This window comes from Staurois parvus, unplaced genomic scaffold (assembly GCF_062004578.1).
Source record: "Staurois parvus isolate SC_StPar_1 unplaced genomic scaffold, SC_StPar_1.0 ptg000077l, whole genome shotgun sequence".
NCBI lineage: Eukaryota > Metazoa > Chordata > Amphibia > Anura > Ranidae > Staurois > Staurois parvus.
The window spans coordinates 636,213-654,820 of NW_028317873.1; the positions used below are offsets into that span (position 1 = coordinate 636,213).

At 44.2% G+C, this 18,608-nt stretch overlaps 1 protein-coding gene across 1 annotated transcript in view; it reads right to left on the minus strand.

Annotated features, from left to right (window-relative positions):
• Positions 1–18,608, minus strand: part of UPP1 (uridine phosphorylase 1) — an 87,216-nt gene that overhangs the window by 50,802 nt on the left and 17,806 nt on the right. The window contains exon 2 of the mRNA XM_089669438.1: positions 6,234–6,286. Within this exon, the coding sequence (XP_089525564.1) occupies positions 6,234–6,277 (44 nt within the window). The 5' untranslated portion in view covers positions 6,278–6,286. The remainder of the gene's footprint in view (positions 1–6,233; positions 6,287–18,608) is intronic.

Below are 18,608 nucleotides of genomic sequence, written 5' to 3' on the forward strand. Positions count from 1 at the left end.
CTTGAAAATGATATTAACCCATTGGACTTACACCCCAATAGGATGTAGCATTGCCTTTTTTCTTAACAAACTGAACCCTTGAGTTTCTCCAGAGATTTCTAGGGGTTACTTGAACAGTAAGCAGTGGAAGATTGATTTCCTACCTGATAGTATCTCCATAGTTCTAATCAGGGGCGGACTGACAACTCATGGGGCCCCTGGGCAATAGGGGATCATGGGGCCCCTGTGTCCTTGCCCAAACTCAAAGAAGCCTATGAAAAAGGTACCAGGGGCATCTCATGGGGCCCCCTACTGACCCCGGGCCCTCGGGCAGTGCCCGAGTTTCCAAATGGTCAGTCCACCCCTGGTTCTAATACTGACATCACTTGGTAAGGAGCATTAACTTAGAACCAATGTAAGGGATATTCTTTCCACTGATCACCAAGGGGACACCTCTCCTTCTGCCAACCAATGAAGAAAGAAACCTCTCCTACTGACCAACAATGTAAAAGGAATTTTTTTACACTGATTTCCAAAGTAAGGGGTCACATATGCTTTAAAGTGTCACATATGCAGTAAAATCAGTCTGTATATGCAGTAAAGCATGCTTGCTTTACTGTGGAACCTAAGGGGTTAATCATCCACATTGTGTAAAATGACTGTTTGATCCTGTCATCCCTGATTCTCTCCTTCTTTTACTGTCCCCAATCCATCTGCCACAGTACAGAGCAGCAGTGGCAAGTCTGCACATGCTCTGTTTGTTGTGTATTGCCACAGAGTTTTTTTTGGGGAGGATGCATGTGATTGGCACAGGGCCAATGAATGCTGTCAGAGGGTCAGGGTTCATGCAGCCTCTTAGGACAGTCAGAGAAGAATGAAAACTCCTCTCACAAGATTAACCAGTGCTTGGTCAGACACTAATTGAAGTCACAAGACCAGGGGTGGACTGACCATTTGGAAACTCGGGCACTGCCCGAGGGCCCAGGGTCAGTAGGGGGCCCCATGAGATGCCCCTGGTACCTTTTTCATAGACTTTTTTGAGTTTGGGCAAGGACACAGGGGCCCCATGATCCCCTATTGCCCAGGGGCCCCATGAGTTGTCAGTCCGCCCCTGCACAAGACTGTTATATACTGCTGATGAGTACAGTGAATGCAGGGTCCTGGGTTTAGTAGCACTTTAAGTGATTATAAAGATTCATATTTTTAAATTAAAATACTCACCTGCTCTGTGTAATGCTTTCGCACAGAGCAGCCCTGATCTTCCTACTGCTATGGATCTGCTCTGTGAGAAGGGATAGAGCAGAGAGCTGCTGTTCTCATGCACAGTGCTGGATCATGATGGGGCTCAGGTAGGTAAAAGGGAAAGGGGAGGGGATCCCAGGCATAGTAGGTTTTTTAACTGAATGCATAGAATGCCTCAAGGTAAAACACCTTAAATGAGAAGTATAGTCTTTATATATAGCTGTCTGTACTTCTCCTATGGATGTACTTCTCCTATGCAGCTCATTCTGCACTCCTGTGACCTGTATTCAGTCCACAGCGGACTAAAGCCCACTGTCGTTGGATGTCACCAAGCTGGTCCATGCTCTGAAGAGATCCCAAGCAGGGATCCACCCAGAAGCCTGGACTTGCACTTGGCTCAGCCTTTCAGCAATCCGCCAAGATCCTGATCCAGCTCCCCCTGCCCCCTCCACAGCCCAGAGCTCCACTGAGAGCTGGAGGAGCAGAGCAAAAAGCCAGTGACTGACAGTCACCACTCTCAGCTCAGAGTGGAGGAGAGAACTGAGCAATCAGCAGTGCTTGATCGCTGAGTTCTCTGTGCAGATCAATGCTGCATCCACCTAGATGAGTATAATGTGTGTGTGTGTTTGTTTTAAAGCCTATACTTCGCTTTTTTTTTTTTTTTTTTTAAGAGAAATTTTTATTGGCATTTTACAAGGTATGTACAACCATGACAAATCAAATATGACACCAATGTAACATCGACATGACATCAAAAAATGGTCAGTAGAATAAATGGTGATTGGGCGTGTGGTAAGAGATGAGACAATAACATGTGTATAGAGGGAAGAGCTAATAAGCTAGAGAGCAGAGTTAGATGATGAGGATGTATACAGGGCCCAGTCGTTAACCATCAGTAAAGAACCAAAGAAGAGAAAAAAAAAGGGAGGGGTGATGAGATAGGAAGAGTTAGGAAATGGAGATGTAGATGTTGTCCATGGACCAGTTAAGGCCATAGAGAGGCGGTAAAAAAAAGGATAACAAAGAGGAGAGAAGTGACAAAGATAGATGAGATGTGATAAGAGAAGAGAAGGAAGTCGGTGTCCTCGGGTTCCATCAAAGGTAAATTGGAATGAGGGATAAACCTCATTCCAGTTGCTTAGTGTGGGATTCTGAAACTAGTGAGAGCCTAGTGTATATAGAAGGAAGTTGACCAAATGGTCAAAATGTACAAGAAGTAAAAGATAAAGGCAAAGCATAATAAAGCAGAGAAGGAGCAAATATGGTAAAAATAAATCCATATATCAGCATAGTTATCGATCCCACATGTGAACAATCATGTTTGCTATGGCCCCTATGACTCAAGACTCATAGGAAAGTATTATGGGCGGCTCAGTAGGCTAGAGTTCCGGAGAAAAAATGTTTGTTCAGTTGCAGACATGGATCCTGAGATGTAAGATTCCCATTTACCCAGATATCGGGTCTCTTTTGAGGAGGTTGGGGAACAAATTAGATCAAGTCTGTCAAGACGCAAAAGAGTTGAGCTCTTGTTTGATGTCTAATAGATTGGGGGACAGTTGGAGGTCCATTTTCGGAGAATAGCCTGTCTAGCTATGAGTAGGCATGTGGATATCCAGGATTTATTATTTCTGAAGGAGGATGTTTGAGAAGAGAATAGACCAATGTCAGGTTGATCCATGTATCCGAAAAGGAGAGGTAGCGGGTGAATGGGGAGTTGAAAGGCAGTGATGATTAATACGAATTTGACTACCTGCTTCCAGAATGTGGAGATATGAAGGCAGCTCCAAAATCTATGACGTAGAGAAGGTTTTTGCTTTCCACAGAGTGGGCAGGTAGACAGAGCCTGGTCATTTCTTGAGTATTGACAGGGCATGTACGCACGTGTAGGATCTTGAATTGCTGTTCACGCCAGAATCCGCTGTGGTTGAAGGCATACTTCTCTTTTAAGGCTTTTATAACCACTGTAATATAGCACTTTGCCTATTGCCCTATTATGTCTGCAGCTTACTCATCATGCTAATATACAATGAGATGTAGATTATTCCAAAACTTGAGAAACACTGATGTAGAATATACCACAAGCTACCTAGTAATATATCCATGTCTACAACCCTGCGTTACACACATTTTACAGACCAATAACCCCTTATCTCCTCTATGCACGCTGAGCGAGGATAGCAAATCTCTAAGGAAATGTGGCCGCCACTATGGTTTTTGTCTCCTCCTGCTCTTGCTCTACTGCGTCTTGAAATGTAGCATTAAGCTTTACCATTGCATCAGCTTTTACACAGCCCTTCGGAACCTTTTTCACTGGACCAGCCTAAATCCCCGAGATTAACTGATCAGGACTGCTGGCAGTAGCACGGTCTTGTTGGTGCTTTTCTAACCCATATGTGCTGGCATACTATGACTTATCTCTTTAATTTACATCTGACAGTTTTACGGAACTCCGGGAGTACAGTTACCTCTATACTCCTGGGGCTTTTACAGGAGAGTCACTGTCTTCTCACACACAGTATGTCTGCCTGCCCCTCCCCTCCGCTGTTCATTCACAGAAGCCTTTGCAATTTCTGAATTGGTTCACATAATACAAAGTGCTCTGTGATTGTAGAAGAAGGGGAGTGGCAGACACATTGGCTGCAAGTAACTCTGCAGGTGCAGGCGATGAAACCAGAAGGCCTGGAGTCTGAGCGCCAGAAGTATAGCAATAGCTATGCTCCTGGTGCTCAGTAAAAATGCCAGTTATAAATGAAAGAGATAATTGCACAAGGTGCATCTCATTGAACGAATAGTAATCTAGCACATTTTAACCAGTGGCTGAATTCTGCGTACATTTTCCATATATATATATATATATATATATAGCTGTCTGTACTTCTCCTATGGATGTACTTCTCCTATGCAGCTCATTCTGCACACCTGTGACCTGTATTCAGTCCACAGAAAATGTACGCAGAATTCAGGCGTGTGCCCTTGGAACCTGCATACGGATACCAGTGTATTGGTAATGGCATCCCAAACACAGATTGCAAATGCAGTGCATTTGCAGGCACCAAATCGCATGGTACTGTGGTACCATGTAGTTTGATGCACTGCGTTTTCAAGCACTACTTTTTCCATGGTCCAGTGCATTTTGCAGCCCATTCAAGTGAATTAGCCGGGTGTCCCCCCCCCTCCCGCCGCTACTGAAAGTGATCCAGTGACTAGTAAGCCTCTTCAGAAAGCTAGCCATCAGCTGAAAAAAAGAGACTGGGGGGTTATGGCTGATATCTTCAGCCATAATCCTGGTAAACCACTTGCTAACTGCAACATATACAGTATATACAGTTGCAAGAAAAAGTATATGAACCCCTTGGGATTACGTGGAGTTTTGCATGAATTGGGCATAAAATGTGCTCTGAACATCATCTAAGTATGTGAGGCCCTAGCTTAATGACTTCTCCCAGAGCTAATTGGAACCAGTTATTAAGTCCAAAATTTCACCTACTTTTTCCTCCCTGCACTGTGAATGTTTACATGTTATGTGCAATTAAACCATGGCAACATCTAATGTTTGTGTAGTATTATGTTCAGCAGACTGTGTTCTTCTATTGATGTGACTTAGATGACGTTCAGAGCACATTTTATTCCCAATTCATGCAAAACTCCACGTAATCCCAAGGGGTTCACATACTTTTTCTTGCAACTGTACTTATTGTGGTCGGCAAGTGGATATACTTGGGACAGGGGGGAGGAACAAGATGCTCCTTTGAAAATAATAATAACACTTTATATGACTTACTGAAAAGTAACTATTACAAAATACCCATACCAATTATTACCTAGCCAATGCTCAAGAAAAAAACAGTAATATTAACCCTTGACTCGAGATTTTTATTCTTGTTTCAGGTTAACCACTTCCCGACCGGCCGTTGCATATAAACGGCCGGACAGTGGCAGTGCAGGGTCAGGTGACCGTCTATAAACGGCCTCCCCGCACCCTGCTTGTGCGCGCTCCCTGGGAGCGCGCAGCACCGCGATCCGGTGCCCGCTGTGTCCTCCAGACACAGTGAAACACCGATCGTTGGACGGGACCTCTGTACGAGGTCCCAATCATGTGATCACTGATTGGCCAATCAGTGATCACATGCAAAGTAGTAAGCAAGATGTCACTTCTGACATCATTGCTTACTACGTGTGAAATCTGTGAATGATCACAGAGGTCACATGGTACAAGGCTATTCACAAAAGCCTTGTACCATGTGACAAGCTGTGACCAATCACAGCTCACTCAGTACTTCTCAATGAGTGCAAGAATGCAGACAGAGAGAAAGAGAAATGATTGCTTTTACATCCTATATGGGTGTAAAAGCAATCAGTGTAAAAAAAAAAAAAAAAAAAATCTTCATCATTCCCCACAACTAGTACAGTGTCACCATGGTGACACTGTACTGCTAGGGTGACAGTATGTAAAAAAAAATAAATAAATAAAAAATAATAATATAAAAAAATAAAATAAAAATGTAAAAAAAAATGTTTAAAAATTAAAATTTTTGGTTATAAACTAATTTGGATTTTTTTTTTTTCACTAAAAAGATAACGGAATAAATTTTGGCAAAGGTTTATGATGAAATATTATTTATTTGCAAAATTTTATAAAAAAACACTTTTTTAAAAATTTTTTGGACATTTCATTTACATAGCAAAAAAAATACAAATCCCAGTAGTGAATAAATACCACCAAAACAAAGCTTTATCTGTCTCAAAAAAATGAAAAAAAAATTCATTTGGGTACAGTGTTGCATGACCGCGCAATTGTCATTCAAAGTGTGATAGCGCTAAAAGCTGAAAATTGCCCTGGACAGGAAGGGGGTAAAAGTGTCCGGACTGGAAGTGGTTAAGCACAAATTTTATTGACATAAATATATATATATATATATATATATATATATATATATAAAAGAGAAACAAATGCAGTAATGACTGACCCATGTTAAATATTAGTAATTTTCCATGTAATACTGAATACTTACAATGATGTTGGTTGCTTGCTTTCTACTTCTTTGACTGGAGCCATATTCAATCCCTAAAAGAAAAGACAAGCAAAAGTCAAGTGTATGGCATACAGTGAGAGGCAGCGATAAGCACATTATTTATTTATTTCAGGTACTTATATAGCGCTGTCAATTTACACAGTGCTTTACATATATATATATTATACATTCACATCAGTCCCTAACCCTCAAGGGGCATACAGGGTATGTAACTGGGCACAAGGACTGTCTATTGCTGGGACTGACCATCACTGGATGGTTATCGCCCTTCTATCGTCCCTAATTCTCACTTTTTGGTGTGATGCACTGACATTTGTTATATGACATGTTGCGGGACCTAAACTGTATGTATAGGATTGTGCATATAGAGGTTTTCTATTTATGTGTGTTTTGTTTTTGTGCTATTGGTTAACAGCTTCCCGTCCGCCCTATAGCAGAAGTACTGCTACAGGGCAGCACGGGTGCACAAAATCACATATATAATTTGTAAACAATACAGTTCTCTCCCCATGCAAAGCAGTGTGCTTACAGTGAAGCACAAACACAGTCCTGTATGAAACAGCACGCAGTTAACCCTTTGATCGCCCCACATGTTAACCCCTTCCTGCCCAGTGCCATTAGTACAGTGTCAATGCTCATTAGCACTGATCACTGTATTGGTGTCACTGGGGATGTCAGTGACACCAAGTCAGTTCCCCCCAGTGTCAAAATGCCTGCCGCAGTCATGTTATAAGTCGCTGATTGCTGCCATTACTAGTAAAAATAAAAAAATCCCAGTATATATACCGCCATTTGTAAACGCTATAACTTTAACATAAACCAATTAATTTACCCGCATTTGGATTTTGTTTCAGCAAAGACATGTAGCAGAATACATTTTGGCCTAAATTTATGAAGAAATGTGATCTTTTACATTTTTTTACAGGACATGTTTAATAGCAAAAAGTCAAAAATAGTGTTTTTTTTTCAAAATTGTCCACCCTTTTTTTTTATAGTGCAAAAAATAAAAAAAAACACACAGGCGATAAAATACTACCAAAAGAAAGCTCTATTTATGGGGGAAAAAAAGGACGTAAATTTAATTTGGGTGCAGCGTTGCCTGACTGCGCAATTGTCAGTTAAAGTAACGCAAGAAATGGCCTGGTCAGGAAGGGGGGGGGGGGTAAATCCTCTGGAGGGTAAGTGGTTAAATTAGATGGGTTTGTGTCTTTTTTCAACTTGAATAACTACGTAACTATGTAATAAATTTGCCTAACAAAACTGTTACACTACATTAAACCTTTCATGGAACCTCTGAATGATTGCATTTGGAAACTTGAAAAGCCAGTAAGGGTGGGTAGTGTTGGGTAAATAAGCACTTCAACATTTGAACAATAAACTTTTGTATGGTCTGGTAATTGGAGGTGTGGCGGAGGTATGTCTTCTTCCTAGAACTTTGTGCAGGAAGGCATCCTTCTTTATCAGTTGGAAGGTATATTACTGTACATGATTGCAGTAAATTAGATATACATATATGCGTGTTTGTACTTTGTCATAAAGTCATTTATAGAAAGTCATACATGCTGTGGGCTATATACACTGACATGAAAAGTGTGTTTGTACAGTAAATGAGCAAAATGCATAAAAGAAGGAAAAAAAAAAAAAAGGAAAGCTAGTCAGCTAATAGCGATGGGGTAAAAAGGAGTCCTATGTAAGCTACATTGTTGCTTTTTTAACCACTTGAGCACCTGAGGATTTACCCCCCTTAATGACCCGGCCTCTTTTTGCTACTCGGCGCTGCACTAATTCAACTGATAATTGCGCGGTCATGCAATGCTGCACCCAAACCAAATTTACGTCCTTTTTTTCACACAAATAGAGCTTTCTTTTGGTGGTATTTGATCACCTGTGCGCTTTTTATTTTTCACGCTATAAACATAAAAAGGCCAAAAATTTTGAAGAAAAACAATATTTTTTACTTTCAGCTATAAAAAATATATAGTAAACTCAAAGTTAGTTATAAATTTAGGCCAAAATGTATTCTGCTCCATGTTTTTGGTAAAAAAAAATCCCAATAAGTGTATATTGATTGCTTTGTGTGAAAGTTATAGCGTTTACAAACTATGGTATAAATACTGCAACTTACGCCATTTTTCTGCTATACAGCGCTGTGCTAGTTTAACGGACAATTGCGCGGTCATGCAATACGGTACATAAATGAAATTTACATCCTTTTTTTCCCCACAAATTGAGCTTTCTTTTGGTGGTATTTGATCGCCTGTGCAGTTTTTATTTTTTGCGCTATAAAAAAAAAGGCTGACAATTTTGAGGAAAAAAAACAATATTTTGGACTTTTTGCTATAAAACATGCCCAGTAAAAAAAAAAATGCAAAAATCAAATTTAGTCATAAATTTCTGCCAAAATGCATTCTGCGACATGTCTTTTCTAAAAAAAAACCCAATACGTGTAAATTAATTGGTTTACGTGAAAGTTATAGTGTTTACAAATGGCGGGAAAGATACTGGGATTTTTAGGTTTTTTTTATACTAATAATGGCGGCGATCAGCGAATTATGGCAGCGACCAGCAACTTATGGCGGGACTGCGGCGGACATTCTGACATTGGGGGGTACTGACTTGGGGTCACTGACATCCCCAAAAACACTAATACAGTGATCAGTGCAAAAAAAAAAAAACTGACACTGTACTAATGGCAATGAGGAGGAAGGGGTTAACTTTATTTTGCAGGGAAGGCTTATAGGAGTGAGGGGAGTGTTTTACTAGGGGGCGGGGGTGTGTACTGGGCGGGACAAGGCTGATCGAGAAAGAGAAACTCTTCTTTCTCGATCAGCTCATCCTCGAGCTGACAGGGAAGTGACAGACAGCACAGCTACTACAGCTGTGCTGTCTGTCACTGTTTGCCGCCGATCGGCGGAACATAGCCGCTAACGAGCTGCTGTGACCCGGCGACTGACATCTGCGGCGGTGATCCGCGGGACAGATAGGGCGGCGGCACCAATTAATTTACACATATTGGGTTTTTTTTTAGCAAAGACATGTCGCCTGCGAGTGCCGCCCTGCCGCCGTATATGTACAGTGGCTGGGCGGCATGTAGTTAAGCAGAAGATTAAAATAAAAATACAGAGGGTCTGGCTGTGTTTATTTAATTTATTTGTGTTTTATGCTATTTGATGAACTACTATCATTAAAGTTTGCTTTTATGAAGAGCGTTGTATTGCTGAGTTCTGGTGGCAATATCCTGGGATAAGTGCTTGCAGAGGAACATTGCTGAATATAACTTTAGGGACTATACCATTACAGCCTGGCTAGAGGCAATGAGTGGATGGATATATGGATGAAGAATCTGTGTCTCACTTGCCGAATCTACAAAGTGGTCCCTTGATTGGGATTTACATGCTGGTTTATGTTGCATTTCTGGTAATGGTATATTATCCATTAGACGTGGACACTTTCACGGTTTGACACTGCATGCAAGTGTTACCCATAGTTTCACACTTATATTCACCTTTCTTCATCATGTGTGGCTTAGTGTGATTCACATGCGTGTGGTTCAGTGTGATTCACATGCGTTTGCAGTGATGTTCGCTTGATTTCATGCATTTATGGTATTACACTATGTGAGTTCTCTTTTCTTGAGGTTGGATCTCCAAGAATTATTGGGATTATCACTTTGCTGGAATATCACCCTGAAGACTGCTCTTTGGAAGATTGTTTATATATCAGTTTTGGACATTATATTTTGGACATTATATCTTGGTACTATCATTATTTAGTATTTATTTGTCATATATTGCTAATTAGCACTTTATATATCTTTATTTATACACTTTTTGGGGTTAAAGTGTTTATGTGCATTTAGGTTATTTATATAGGAAGAATACCGAACTTTTGTTAATCTAAAATAAAATATTATCAGAGGGTTAAAGCAGGACCCCAGGCAAACAGTTTGGCTGCTTTCTCACTGATCCTTTTTGCACTAAAAAAAGCGGAAGAAAAATGCAGGATCATTAAATCCTCTGGAACTCTTCACACTTGTCAGTTGTGGGTGTGTTGCGTTTTTCAAAGTCCTGCTTGCTGCATTTTTGGTACATGTTTGGTGTGGTAAAAAAAAAAAAATGCACCAAAAAACATACCTTCCCATTGAAATGAACAAAAAAAACACATTAAAAATGCACTTGTGTCAAAAACGGATTAAAAACGCACCTACCCATTGAGATGAATGGAAAAATGCACCAAAAATGCAGAAAGAACACATCAAAAATGCACCTGTGGGTGCATTTTTCGTGCTTCTTTTGAGTCACGTGTCAGGTGAGAAATGCATCAGAAATGCAGCAAAAACATGTCTGTGTACCTGAGCAGTTAAAAGGGTCAGTTCACACCATAGAAATGCAGTTGGGATGCTTTTTTTGTATGCACGTTTTTGACGCATTTTGGTGCGTTTTTGATGAGTTCCGGTTAATTTTGTCCCGTCTTTTTCTTTAACTTAAACCCTTCACGCCGGCCGCACGCAAATGGGCGGCCTCCCGGAATCTGGGCTTAGACGCCAAGTGGCCACACATTTGCGTTCAATATGCAAAATACTAATGTGCTGAGAGCGCGCGCCCTGCGTGCTCCCAGCACACATGTAAGGTGCTCACCGAAAGGTCCCGGTCTCCTCTTGCAATCGGGACCTTTTCTGATCATGTGACCGGCCGTGAAGTCACGGCAGCCACATGACACTAAGTCTCAGGGGCGGATTGACAACTCATGGGGCCCCCGGGCAATAGGGGATCACGGGGCCCCTGTGTCCTTGCCCAAACTCAAAAAAGCCTATGAAAAAGGTACCAGGGGCATCTCATGGGGCTCCCTACTGACCCCGGGCCCTTGGGCAGTGCCCGAATTAACAAATGGTCAGTCCGCCCCTGTTAAGCCCCGCCCCATCCTGCCCACCACCCGGCACAGGAACTCCTCTTCACACCGGTGTGAAGGGGTTAAATAAAGACATGTGCATTCCAGTGCACTTTTGGTGCGTTTTTGATATGCTTTACTGCATTCCAGTACAGTTCAGTGCAGAAAAAATGCAGCATACTTTTTTTTTTCCTGGAACTGACCGCACTGCTTTGAACTATGCCATTGTAAACCATGTAACCTACTATCAATGCATTTTTGATGCAAAGACAAAATGCACTGGACTGCATGTGGTGTGAACCAGGGGCGGACTGACCATTTGGAAACCCAGGCACTGCCCGAGGGCCTGGGGTCAGTAGGGGGCCCCATGAGATACCCCTGGTACCTTTTTCATAGGCTTTTTTGAGTTTGGGCAAGGACACAGGGGCCCCATGATCCCCTATTGCCTGGGGGGTCAGTAGGGGGCCCCAGGAGATGCCCCTGGTACCTTTTTCATAGTCTTTTTTGAGTTTGGGCAAGGACACAGGGGCCCCATGATCACCTATTGCCCGGGGGCCCCATGAGTTGTCAGTCCGCCCCTGGTGTGAACTGGCCCTTAATGCAGAACTAAATACACAAAATGTAAAGTTTGATCTGCTAAACAACTGTTGTTCTGTAAGGCCAGTCTTATGATTTACATGCACAGACATGCAGGGGACACACTTCTCTTCTGGTTCAGTAATGCAGTTTCCTATGGTACCTTTTGCCTGGTTGCACATGAGGTGTCCAGCTCCTGTGTCTCCAATCCAGAAGTTTCAGTGTGCCTTGGGAGGCAGAGATGCAGCGTCCAGCCCGCTACCTGCAGCCTGGTAAAATCTATGAAGGGTTGAAATGTGCTACCGTTGTATGGGGCAGAATGCTGTACTGATAGCTACTTGTGTGTAGGGCCCTATAAATTCAGGGACACAGGATCCACTGATGGAATAACACATATCCTGTGGAGTAGGATCAGAGACATCTAAGGTCAGGTTCACATCTGTGTGATTTATATGCATTTTGCAGGAACGCAGTGCATGCCATTTATCATGATGGATCACGTTCACATCTATGCAGTTTTTGCGGGTGCGTTTTTTGGAAAGGGTCAGGGATTTCTTTTCCCTCAGCAGTCTGCGTTTTTAGTCCAATAGACTTCTATGGAACTGCATATACAACGTAAGTGCTGCATTTTTGGCGTGTTTGTGACTCGTTTTTGATGTGTTTTGCGTTTTGAATCTGCCCAGCAACTAATTGGCCAAGAAAAAAAAAAAGCAAAACACATGTGCAAAAATGCAAAACGCACCACAAAAAGCACTGCAGAAACAGAGCAAACGCAAACTGCAAAGGTGTGAACCTAGCCTTAATGCACCTTAACCGCTTGCCAACCGCGCTATAACTGAATGACGGCTACAGCGCGGTTGTCCAGTTCTGGGAGGGCGTCATACGGACACAGCTGATCACGTGATATGGTAAAAGGCCAATCACAGTGGCACCCACCAGTGCCCAGCAGTGCCAAACACCAGTGCCCAGCAGTGCCACCAGTCAGTACCCAGCAGTGCTGCCAGTCAGTGCCACCCATCAGTGCCACCCATCAGTTCCCATCATTGTTACATATCAGTGCAGCATCATCAGTGCCAGCTCATCAGTGCTGCCTATCAGTGCCCATCAATGCTGCCTATCAGTGTCTAGTAGTGCCACCCACCAGTGCCCCCCATCAGTGCCACCCAGCAGTGCCAGTCAGTACCCAGCAGTGCTGCCAGTCAGTGCCACCCATCAGTTCCCATCATTGTTACATATCAGTGCAGCATCATCAGTGCCAGCTCATCAGTGCTGCCTATCAGTGCCCATCAATGCTGCCTATCTATCAGTGCAGCCTCATCAACGCACATCATTGAAGGAGAAAAGTTACCTGTTTGCAAAATGTTATAACTCTTTTTTTTTGCTCTTTTTTTGTTTATAGCGCAAAAAAATAAAACACCCAACGGTGAGTAAATACCACCAAAAGAAAGCTCTATTTGTGTGAAAAAAAAATGATAACAATTTCATACGGCTACAATGTTGCATGACCGCGCAATTGTCATTCAAAGTGCAACAGCACTGAAAGCTGAAAATTGACCAGTAGGTAAGTGGTTAAAGTATTAGCCTGGTCATTGGGGGTTGTTGCACATACAAAGGAGGCGAGCGATTGATGGGTTAATGCTCCTAGGAGGCTGTTAAAGGATTTTGCAGCAACAAAAAGCTGACACTCTAAAATCCAATATTTCTTTTACTTAATGCAGCATTGTGAATATGTACACAGCCAGCAGCATTTTGACGCCATGCAGGCAAACATGTAAAAATAGCCTGCTCCCTTGTATGTATGCAGCGATCCCATGAAGTAAGCGTGTAATTGTGTGCCAAACCAAAAGTGACGTTTTCCGTGTTCTCGCACTGATTATTTGTGCTCATGCAAGTATCTGCCATCTTTGTGAAGACATTTTCTCCTGCTTTCCTAGTTGTTCCTGAGAACCTACCGCAGGGGCACTCAACCTTCTGAAGAGCGAGCGATTTGGTAACCGGTTGCAGGCCACAAAGAAATTAAATGGTTCAGAATTTTGAATTTGTTTATTTTGAATAGCACAATGGCCTTTTTCTTTAGCTGAATGCCAGTGGGAGGGAAAAGAGGAGAAGCTGCCTTTCAGCAGTTGCAGGAGGAGAATGGAGAGGACCAGTTCCTGTATATGTCGCCTCTGCTGTTCAAGTGTAAATCAGAATGTGACAAGGAAGGACCTGGGCCCCCCTGTAGCATAGGGTGGGATCACCACTTTGACCCCCTGACGCTACAGCATTGGTTAGGGAGGTGTGGTAAAAACAAGTCTCAATTATGGGGTTTTACAAACCCCCAAACCGCACATGTAAATAAGCCCCTTTTGTCCCGAGCCCCCTATAAGGCTGCATTCACACGAATGTGAATTTTGGCACACTTTCAAAAAGTGCAGGATATCATAGAAGTGATCTTCCCTGGTTTGTGGTCGAGGGCCACATCAGAGGGCTCCGAGAGCCAGATGTGGCCTGTAGACCACAGGTTGAGCACCTTTGACCTACCCAGGGGCGGACTGACCATTTGGAAACTCGGGCACTGCCCGAGGGCCCGGGGTCAGTAGGGGGCCCCATGAGATGCCCCTGGTACCTTTTTCATAGGCTTTTTTGAGTTTGGGCAAGGACACAGGGGCCCCATGATCCCCTATTGCCCAGGGGGCCCCATGAGTTGTCAGTCCGCCCCTGGACCTACCACATGTGTGCCGATAAAGCCACCACAGTTCACTAGGCCTCGCTTTCCACCTTGTAGACACATAACATGGATATCTTCATTCTGCCATACAGACATCACCCTCAGCCAACAATCACAGCAACATCAATGAGTGGTAATATAGAGCGTGGCTTACTGTGACTTCGTATACACTGGCTGCTGTGTGGAAATTGTTTATTTTCTGACTGTGTGCTTTGCCTGTATGTAGTCTGTCAGCATGTTGTGACTGAAGGTGACATAACTAAAAGTGACATGACTGAGAGTGACGTGGCTGAAAGTGACCTGGCTGAGGGTGACGTGGCTGAGAGTGATGTGACTGAAAGTGATGTGACTGAGGGTGACCTGGCTGAGAGTGATGTGACTGAAAGTGATGTGACTGAGGGTGACCTGGCTGAGGGTGACGTGGCTGAGGGTGACGTGGCTGAAAGTGATGTGACTGAGGGTGACGTGGCTGAGGGTGACAGGACTGAGAGTGACGTGACAAAGGCTACGTTCACACTAGCGTTGTGTGCAGGCGGCAGAGAGGCGTCTGGGAAGCGTTTTTACCGCTTCCCAAAAGCCTCTGCCAATTCTGCACATTACAGCCCATGGTGCTGTTCTAATGGGAGCGTTTGCATTGTGTCGCGTTGCGTCATGGCAAAACGGACACCTCTGGTTGAGTCAGGAGGTGTTGAAGCCTCCTATTCTCGTCTATGGTGCCGCTCCGCAAACGCCCGGCCGGCATTTGCGGTGCGCTTGCGATGCAGTTGTGGGGTGGTAACACCACTCAAACTGCATTATAGGCGTTTGTGGGGCGTTATTAACGCTCAGCAAACGCCTAGCAACTGCCGCTAAACCGCGCATGCGGCGTTTGCGGAGCGTTTGCCGAGTGTTAAAAAACACTCCGCAAACGCCGGACCAATGCTTGCCAAGCGCTATAGGGGCGTTTGGCAAGCGTTGGTAAAACAGCCAAGTGTGAACGAGCCCTTAGGGTGACATGACTGAGAGTGACGTGGCTGAAAGTGATGTGACTTAGGGTGACATGACTGAGAGTGACGTGGCTGAGGGTGACATGACTGAGAGTGACGTGACTTAGGGTGACATGACTGAGAGTGACGTGGCTGAGGGTGACATGACTGAGAGTGACGTGACTTAGGGTGACATGACTGAGAGTGACGTGGCTGAGGGTGACATGACTGAGAGTGACGTGACTTAGGGTGACATGACTGAGAGTGACGTGACTTAGGGTGACGTGGCTGAGAGTGACGTGGCTGAGGGTGACATGACTGAGAGTGACGTGACTTAGGGTGACATGACTGAGAGTGACGTGACTTAGGGTGACGTGGCTGAGAGTGACGTGGCTGAGGGTGACATGACTGAGAGTGACGTGACTTAGGGTGACATGACTGAGAGTGACGTGACTTAGGTTGACATGACTGAGAGTGACGTGGCTGAGGGTGACATGACTGAGAGTGACGTGGCTTAGGGTTACATGACTGAGAGTGACGTGGCTTAGGGTTACATGACTGAGAGTGATGTGGCTGAGGGTGACATGACCGAGAGTGACGTGACTTAGGGTGACATGACTGAGAGTGACGTGGCTGAGGGTGACATGACTGAGAGTGACGTGACTTAGGGTGACATGACTGAGAGTGACGTGGCTGAGGGTGACATGACTGAGAGTGACGTGGCTGAGGGTGACATGACTGAGAGTGACGTGACTTAGGGTGACATGACTGAGAGTGACGTGGCTGAGGGTGACATGACTGAGAGTGACGTGACTTAGGGTGACATGACTGAGAGTGACGTGACTTAGGGTGACGTGGCTGAGAGTGACGTGGCTGAGGGTGACATGACTGAGAGTGACGTGACTTAGGGTGACATGACTGAGAGTGACGTGACTTAGGGTGACGTGGCTGAGAGTGACGTGGCTGAGGGTGACATGACTGAGAGTGACGTGACTTAGGGTGACATGACTGAGAGTGACGTGACTTAGGGTGACATGACTGAGAGTGACGTGGCTGAGGGTGACATGACTGAGAGTGACGTGGCTTAGGGTTACATGACTGAGAGTGACGTGGCTTAGGGTTACATGACTGAGAGTGATGTGGCTGAGGGTGACATGACCGAGAGTGACGTGACTTAGGGTGACATGACTGAGAGTGACGTGGCTGAGGGTGACATGACTGAGAGTGACGTGACTTAGGGTGACATGACTGAGAGTGACGTGGCTGAGGGTGACATGACTGAGAGTGACGTGACTTAGGGTGACATGACTGAGAGTGACGTGACTTAGGGTGACGTGGCTGAGAGTGACGTGGCTGAGGGTGACATGACTGAGAGTGACGTGACTTAGGGTGACATGACTGAGAGTGACGTGACTTAGGGTGACGTGGCTGAGAGTGACGTGGCTGAGGGTGACATGACTGAGAGTGACGTGACTTAGGGTGACATGACTGAGAGTGACGTGGCTGAGGGTGACATGACTGAGAGTGACGTGGCTTAGGGTTACATGACTGAGAGTGACGTGGCTTAGGGTTACATGACTGAGAGTGATGTGGCTGAGGGTGACATGACCGAGAGTGACGTGACTTAGGGTGACATGACTGAGAGTGACGTGGCTGAGGGTGACATGACCGAGAGTGATGTGACTTAGGGTGATATGACTGAGAGTGACGTGGCTGAGGGTGACATGACTGAGAGTGACGTGGCTGAGAGTGACATGACTGAGAGTGACGTGGCTGAGGGTGACATGACTGACATTTCTGGTAATGGTATATTATCCATTAGACGTGGACACTTTCACGGTTTGACACTGCATGCAAGTGTTACCCATAGTTTCACACTTATATTCACCTTTCTTCATCATGTGTGGCTTAGTGTGATTCACATGCGTGTGGTTCAGTGTGATTCACATGCGTTTGCAGTGATGTTCGCTTGATTTCATGCATTTATGGTATTACACTATGTGAGTTCTCTTTTCTTGAGGTTGGATCTCCAAGAATTATTGGGATTATCACTTTGCTGGAATATCACCCTGAAGACTGCTCTTTGGAAGATTGTTTATATATCAGTTTTGGACATTATATTTTGGACATTATATCTTGGTACTATCATTATTTAGTATTTATTTGTCATATATTGCTAATTAGCACTTTATATATCTTTATTTATACACTTTTTGGGGTTAAAGTGTTTATGTGCATTTAGGTTATTTATATAGGAAGAATACCGAACTTTTGTTAATCTAAAATAAAATATTATCAGAGGGTTAAAGCAGGACCCCAGGCAAACAGTTTGGCTGCTTTCTCACTGATCCTTTTTGCACTAAAAAAAGCGGAAGAAAAATGCAGGATCATTAAATCCTCTGGAACTCTTCACACTTGTCAGTTGTGGGTGTGTTGCGTTTTTCAAAGTCCTGCTTGCTGCATTTTTGGTACATGTTTGGTGTGGTAAAAAAAAAAAAATGCACCAAAAAACATACCTTCCCATTGAAATGAACAAAAAAAACACATTAAAAATGCACTTGTGTCAAAAACGGATTAAAAACGCACCTACCCATTGAGATGAATGGAAAAATGCACCAAAAATGCAGAAAGAACACATCAAAAATGCACCTGTGGGTGCATTTTTCGTGCTTCTTTTGAGTCACGTGTCAGGTGAGAAATGCATCAGAAATGCAGCAAAAACATGTCTGTGTACCTGAGCAGTTAAAAGGGTCAGTTCACACCATAGAAATGCAGTTGGGATGCTTTTTTTGTATGCACGTTTTTGACGCATTTTGGTGCGTTTTTGATGAGTTCCGGTTAATTTTGTCCCGTCTTTTTCTTTAACTTAAACCCTTCACGCCGGCCGCACGCAAATGGGCGGCCTCCCGGAATCTGGGCTTAGACGCCAAGTGGCCACACATTTGCGTTCAATATGCAAAATACTAATGTGCTGAGAGCGCGCGCCCTGCGTGCTCCCAGCACACATGTAAGGTGCTCACCGAAAGGTCCCGGTCTCCTCTTGCAATCGGGACCTTTTCTGATCATGTGACCGGCCGTGAAGTCACGGCAGCCACATGACACTAAGTCTCAGGGGCGGATTGACAACTCATGGGGCCCCCGGGCAATAGGGGATCACGGGGCCCCTGTGTCCTTGCCCAAACTCAAAAAAGCCTATGAAAAAGGTACCAGGGGCAT